Below are 7,481 nucleotides of genomic sequence, written 5' to 3'. Positions count from 1 at the left end.
CCATGAAATAAACTCAAGCCTGATATGACAGGTGAAACAGGAGCCAAATTTAAAAATCAATTAGCAGTTTTTCTGATAGCTAGTATAAAAGCATATTAAAATAAAAACTTGTCGAATGAAACCTCGTTAATTTCTTAAAAATTGATCAGTGGGGGTACTTACGAAGATCTGGATGGTCTGGATGTCGCCACTTTGTTTACCCTTTGTATTGCCAAACCGGTTACCGCTAATCTCCGCACAGCTCTCTCTGGTAAACCCTGTGTCATGTAGTATGCGCAGTTACGTATTCTTTGCAGCGCATTGATAAATGGATTTGCAAAGGATGTATCCCTGCGCATGTCTAGTAAACACAATAAGACATGCATTTGCAAAGAATGTATCAGTACGCCTTATGGACTGCAGAGGAAAGCAAATAATTTTTAACCTTTTGAAGTTTCCATCTTGTTCAAAATTAGCCTACACACTTTTCCTTGTGCAATTCTTTTAAGCACGGGGACAGAAAAATGTTTTCTTTCTCCGTGTGTACTTAATTGAACTGCAATAATAATAATAATAATAATAAATAAATAAATAATTATTATATTTTAAAAATAGTTTGTTAGTATTATTGGACGAATTATGTTGAAAATGAATCATATTCCCTAAAATGCTCTAGACGCTACATTTTCATATCAATTTCTTCACTCTGATAAAGTTTGTGAAAAGAAAATTAATTCTTTACATTCTTATTTTCCACACATGATATGATAATTTTTCCACTATGATGTATTCACACTTTTATATCTACTAATTCTTGTAATAAATGCTTCTATTAAGATTAATACATATCTAAGTTTTTTAAGTAAAATGTTGATATTTAAATTACAAAACAATAAAAAACTATACTTTTCTCAAACATTATGTTAAAATATAAATTATATATATATATATATATATATATATATATATATATATATATATATATATAGTTACTAAGTAATACATAATAACAAGTATTAATATTTAGTGTTTACGAGAATTAATGGAAAAGAAGAATAAATAATCAAAGAAAATGAAGGAAAAAAACTGTAAATTAGCTTTTAATTAATAATTAAAATTATAATTAAAAATTCAAAAAAAGGGATCCCAGGTGCACATTCCCGACCTCCAAGGTATACATGTACCAAATTTGATAGATGTAGGTTAAACGGTCTGGCCTGTACAGCGGCCAACACACACACACACGCGCGTGCGCGCGCATTGAGCTTTTATGCTATCAATATGCAATATGTTGTTTTAAATCAAAGCAATTTATATTGAAAACTGGAAAGCTAGAAGAAATATTTTATCAGTTAAAAAAAATTCCTCTCTGCAACCTGAAAGGCAATAGTACATCTATGTTACTGTTTTCAAATTCCTTTCAATCCTTCTGTAGTGTGAATCCGCAATCTTCGACGAAGCGAGTAACAACTCAACTCCGGATTGAAACAACAACAACTTGGAAAAACTTGAAAAACGGAATAGCGTTGTGATCAGTAGCTGAAAAGATACTGAACTGTTTACTTTCGGAAATGCAGTCATTTAAACTTAATATGTATATAGAATAGCTTGTCTTGTCGTAGAAATAAATATTATAGTTATTTTTTCAAGGAGAGTAGTTTTTTTCAATCACAGTAAAAGAACCCGTGTACCATAGGCGAGTACACGACATGGCGTCCGCGACAGGATTGTGATTTGAAATCAACGATTCGAAAGGCAAGTGAATTTTTTTGACGATAAATTATTTGTTATTAGAAATTTGTCGATACTTTGAAGAATAACTGTTTCAGAAAAAATTATGGAAGCTTTAAAGCTTAAACGAAAAACAGTTAGATCTGCATTTACTAGATTGTTTAATCATTTAGATGAGTCAGCGAAAACGGAAGTAAACATTGCAGATGATTTAGATTGTTTGGCAACTTTCCAGCTGCTTGGCGAGAAAAATAATGAACTTTTGCAATTAAATGAAGATATTTTGAATCGTTTGTTGATGTCTGAAGAAATAAATGAAGACGATATTGAAAAGGAATCTCGTTCAGCAGATGAGTATTCACTCAATTTTAAAAGAATGAGTTTATTAGTGGATCGAAAAACTAATCCCGCTGTTAACGCTGATACATCATCTTCAGTTGGCGGTGAAAAGCGGAAATTCAAGCTGCCTCGTTTGGAACTGAAGAACTTTGGCGGGGAAATTAAAGATTGGCTGCCGTTTTGGGGACAGTTCAGAAAAATTGATGAAGACAACGATATCGATGAAACCGACAAGTTTCAATATTTAGTCCAAGCAACTATCCCGAATTCCAGAGCGAGGGAATTAGTTGAAAGTTTTCCCCCTACCTCCGGAAATTATTGCAAGGCGATTGATTGTCTGAAATCTAGATTCGGCAGAGATGATTTATTGGTTGAATATTACGTTAGAGAATTGTTAAAATTGACACTCGCATTTAATCTAAAAGAGAAACATGTTGAATTATCAACTGTTTATGATCGACTTGAAACCCAGCTCAGATCATTAGAAACTCTTGGAGTTACTACAGCAAAGTATGCGGCCATGTTGTTTCCCTTGGTTGAGTCTTGTTTAAGTGAAGAAGTTTTAAGAGCCTGGCGGAGAAATGATAGAGGATTGGATGGAAAAGATGACACAAAAGAATCTCGATTGGAAAGTTTGATGAAATTTTTGAAGAACGAAGTTGAAAATGAGGACAGGATAGCTCTTGCTATGGAAGGCTTCTCTTTGAAAGAAAATAACAAAAATATAAAGATTAAAAGAGACTTGCCGACAGCTGCGGGACTTTTTTCAGGAAACCAAAAATCTGTTTTGAAGTGTGCATTTTGTGACAAGAACAATCATGAATCCAAAGAATGTCATGTTACTCGAAATTTGGATTTAAGTGAGAAAATGAACCGATTGAAGAAAAGAGGTTGCTGTTTCAGATGTCTAAGTAACGGTCACGTGTCAAAGCTATGCAGGGTCCAAGTGAATTGTGGAATTTGTGGTCAAAGACATCATGCTGTGATGTGCCCTGATAGAAAGACCGTTGAGTCTTCTAACTCTCAAGAAGCAACGGAAAGTTCAATCAATTTTGGACAGTTCAATACATTGGCCAATCCCACATGTTCTACAAGTGTGTTTCTACAAACCCTGGTAGTGGTTCTTCGGGGAGAAACACAGGATTTTGCTGTGAGGGCCCTCATAGACACTGGAAGTCAGAAATCTTATATTACGAAAGGAGCTGCTAAGAAAATGAAGTATCCTGCATTAAAAGAAACAACTCTTATTCATACTTTGTTTGGAGGGATGCAAAATCCTCAGAAACATTCAGAATACAAGATTTTTGTAAGTGATTTTAACAAAAATTATCATTGTACTTTTAACGCATTTGACCAAGAGAAAATCTGTGCCGAAATTTGTCAGATACCAACCGGATTTTGGTCAAAGGAACTAGAGGATAATGGAATCCATCTAACGGATCAAGAATGTTTACCATCTTGTTCTTCATCAACAATCCATTTGCTTATTGGTGCTGACATAGCAGGAAAATTGATGACTGGAAAAATCCTCAATTTAACTTGTGGATTAACTGCCACTGAGACTTTGCTTGGTTGGACACTTATGGGAAGAGCACCAAGCAGTTCAGACTCTATAAGCATGACAGTGACAAACTTACTTATAAAAGATTGTAATATAAGTGACTTATGTAAGTTAGAAGCCATTGGAATTACTGATCCTACTGAATCGAAAAAGAAGACTGAAATGCATCAAGGTACTTCAGATTATTTTCGAAACACTCTGACGATTGATGAGGAAGGGAGGTACGAAGTCGCCTTACCTTGGGTGTTAGAATCATCCCGGCTCCCTGACAACAGACAAATGGCCGAGAAACAACTTTCTTCTGTTTATAAAATACTTGTAGAATCCGAGAGAGTTGGAGTGTATGCAGATATCTTTAAAAAATGGATTGCTGACGGTGTCATTGAAGAAATCGAAGATAAAAAAGGAATTGAATGTATACTATCTCCCGCACAGGCCTGTATTTAAAGAGAACAGCATTACTAAGAAAGTGAGGCCAGTTTTAGATGCATCCGCACTTATAAAGGGTACACCCTCACTGAATGCCTACTTAGAAAGCGGTCCTAATTTAATTGAACTTGTTCCTTCCCTACTGAATCGTCTCCGGAAATTTCCTGCTGGAATAGCATCAGACATTGAGAAGGCATTTCTTCAGATCGGAATCAGAGAGAGGTACAAGGATTATCTGCGATTTTTATGGAAAACCAAAGACAAGGGAATGAAAATCTACAGACATCGTAGAGTTGTGTTTGGTGTCACCTGCAGTCCATCCCTTTTAGCGGTAACTTTGAACTGCCATCTGGAAAAAGCACCTGAAGAGCTCTTGGATACTGCGGAAATTTTGAAGAATTCATTTTATGTGGATAATTGTGTCTGCAGTTTGAAGAATATAGATGAAGCAGATAAATTTATAGCTGAATCGCAAGCGTTGATGTCTTTAGGAAAATTCAATCTACGAGGCTGGGAATCAAATGCTTCACTTGAAATTATCGATCAACCCGACAAATACCAAACTGTATCCTTATTGGGTCTAAACTGGGACCTAAAACAAGATACTCTGTCTTGTATCATAAACTGTCCGAAAGATGAAAATCTGGTTCTTACTAAAAGAGGTCTGCTTTCTTTGGCTCAGAGTATATTTGACCCTTTGGGTATATCTTCTCCCGTAACCATCATTCCAAAGTTTATGCTTCAAGAATCCTGGAATCTTGGACTGAAATGGGATGATGCCTTGCCAGAAGGTCTATCTAAACGATTTTGGAGTTGGCTGAAGGGTATAAAGAATCTTTCAGAAGTCAAAATACCTCGATGGATGAAACTGAGTCAACTTGAAGAAGAAACCGTCAGTCTTCATGTCTTTTGTGATGCAAGTGCTAAAGCGTATGCCACTTGTATTTTCCTAAGAGTAGAGGTTCGTGATGAAGTGTTTGTTAGCTTTGTTCAGTCTCGAGCTAGAGTCTCGCCTTTAAAGAACTTAACGATTCCACGTCTGGAACTGCTGGCGTGTTGTATTGGTGCTAGACTGAGTGCAAGAATTATCGAAGACCTAAAAATACCTAATCTGAAGACATTTTATTGGAGCGATTCATCGACAGCACTCACCTGGATAAAGAGAAATGCGCCTTGGGGAACATTTGTATTTAACCGAGTCCAAGAAATATGCACCTTGACTAATGTTGAAAGTTGGAGACATATTCCAGGCACAGAAAATCCGGCCGACCTTCCCAGCAGAGGATGTTCAGCGGAGCAATTTCTTAATTTTAAATGGTGGGAGGGACCTATGTGGCTTTATGAAAATGAAGAAAATTGGCCGAGTAGCACAGAAGAAGCAGACGAAGAATTGATAAATGCTGAGAAACGGAAGACCATATTGACGTTTCATAACCATGCCGAAAAACCAAATGATTGGCATTACAAATCATTCTCGTCTCATTTGAAGACTATTCGAATGATTGCATGGATGTGCAGATTCTGCAATAATGCCAGGAAAAGAGATGTTTCGAATTCCCCAACTCTTACTTGTTTTGAGATAAAAGAAGCCGAACATCTATTTATGCTGTTGATCCAGAGAGAAGTTTTTGATGGACCTTTAGATCCAAGGTTGCACTCATTAAATGTCATAGCGGACAGGAATGGCTTACTGCGAGTTAAGACCCGCGCTATTTACCGTCAAGATACAGAAGACTTCAAGTACCCAGTGATCCTGCCAGGGGAACATCCAGCTGTAGGGAATTTGATCATGTATAAACATCGAACTCTGATGCATTGTGGAATTCAAATTTTGATGGCCCTTCTCCGAGAGAAATACTGGATTCTGAAGGGAAGGAAGTCTATTCGAAAAGTTTTAAACAGCTGTGTCCGCTGTAAGCGCTTTAACGCTAAACCTGTGAAAACAAATTTACCTCCCTTACCAGAAGACCGTGTGAAAATGCAGGTGTATTTGAGGTTACTGGAGTGGATCTGGCTGGCCCATTGTTTCTGAAAGACAGTACCAAAACATGGGTCGCGCTCTTCACATGCGCTGTATATCGAGCGATCCACCTTGAACTTCTTTCCTCGCTGTCAACGGAAAATTTCATACTAGCGCTGAGACGTTTTATTGCTCGACGTGGACGACCTTCAGTAATATACTCAGATAATGGAACAAATTTTGTTGGAACAAGTAGACTATTTCATTGTATTAACTGGCAACAAGTAGAAGAAGAAGGGAAAAAGAAGGAAATTATTTGGAAATTTATACCACCATCAGCTCCATGGTGGGGAGGATGGTGGGAGCGCCTTATTGCCCTAGTAAAAGACCTTCTGAAGAAAGTTCTAAGCCAAGCATGCCTGAGTTACGAAGAATTGAATATGATTCTATGCTATTGCGAAGACATCGTAAATTCAAGACCCATTACCTACGTTTCTGAACACTATGATTTGGAACCTATAACACCATCTTCATTCCTCAGAAAACGTAGAGAAAATGAAATTCCAGATCTTGACCACTTGGAACTATCTCCTGAGTATTTTCGCAAGCGGCGACTGTATAGGTGTAAACTGCAAGAAGATCTCAGAAATCGATTCCGACTGGAATACTTGTGGCAGCTGAGGCAACAAACTAAGAAAATGATAAAAACCCACGATTTCAAGGTGGGAGAAGTGGTTATTGTCGAAGTAACCAATCAAAAACGTTTGAATTGGCCTCTGGGGAAAATAACAGAAATATTCCCTGGTAAGGACGGTTCAGTTCGTCTTGTGAAAGTAAAAACAAAGAAAGGCGAACCAGAAGCGGCCGAAACGTCTCTGCCAAATCTAAATACCATGAAAACCCGTTTCGGCCGAAAGATTCAAGTTCCCAATCGGCTGGACCTGTGAACTGTTTGGACTAAAGAACATTTTGAGTTTTCTTGAAAAGAAAAACCCAAAAGGTGGGAGTGTAGTGTGAATCCGCAATCTTCGACGAAGCGAGTAACAACTCAACTCCGGATTGAAACAACAACAACTTGGAAAAACTTGAAAAACGGAATAGCGTTGTGATCAGTAGCTGAAAAGATACTGAACTGTTTACTTTCGGAAATGCAGTCATTTAAACTTAATATGTATATAGAATAGCTTGTCTTGTCGTAGAAATAAATATTATAGTTATTTTTTCAAGGAGAGTAGTTTTTTTCAATCACAGTAAAAGAACCCGTGTACCATAGGCGAGTACACGACACCTTCGACAAAAGCAAGCGGGAAGGGTCTACAAAACACTTTCTCGCATAGTTTGCCCCCTCCCCCCCATAAAATAGTGGACTTTGGGTAAGTTCGCGAATACCTTGCATGGCGATAGCGAACAATAGTTACGAAATACATATCTCTGGCTTGAATCTAGCATTTTTACTGAATCTACCTTGATAACATGCGTTTT

General features: G+C 37.2%; 1 protein-coding gene across 1 annotated transcript; it reads left to right on the top strand.

The window, feature by feature from the left end:
- Positions 1–1,816: 1,816 nt before the first annotated feature.
- On the top strand, positions 1,817–6,946 carry LOC129959382 (uncharacterized). Its single transcript, XM_056072202.1, has 3 exons — positions 1,817–3,951; positions 4,046–5,830; positions 6,004–6,946. Exons 1-3 carry the CDS (start codon positions 1,817–1,819, stop codon positions 6,944–6,946), a joined length of 4,863 nt encoding a protein of 1,620 aa, XP_055928177.1.
- Positions 6,947–7,481: the final 535 nt, after the last annotated feature.

This window comes from Argiope bruennichi, chromosome X1 (genome assembly GCF_947563725.1).
Source record: "Argiope bruennichi chromosome X1, qqArgBrue1.1, whole genome shotgun sequence".
NCBI lineage: Eukaryota > Metazoa > Arthropoda > Arachnida > Araneae > Araneidae > Argiope > Argiope bruennichi.
The sequence above is the reverse complement of the archived record's forward strand: the minus strand, read 5'-3'. Positions and strand labels throughout refer to the sequence as shown.

What these genes read in the sequence shown, in the direction of transcription:
- LOC129959382 (XM_056072202.1), top strand. Translation starts at nt 1,817, where the DNA reads ATGGAAGCTTTAAAGCTTAAACGAAAAACAGTTAGATCTGCATTTACT. An exon ending in GAATCCGAGAGAGTTGGAGT is followed by an intron (nt 3,952 to 4,045) that starts GTATGCAGATAT and finishes TCTCCCGCACAG; the next exon opens with GCCTGTATTTAAAGAGAACA. An exon ending in GCTGTAGGGAATTTGATCAT is followed by an intron (nt 5,831 to 6,003) that starts GTATAAACATCG and finishes CTCCCTTACCAG; the next exon opens with AAGACCGTGTGAAAATGCAG.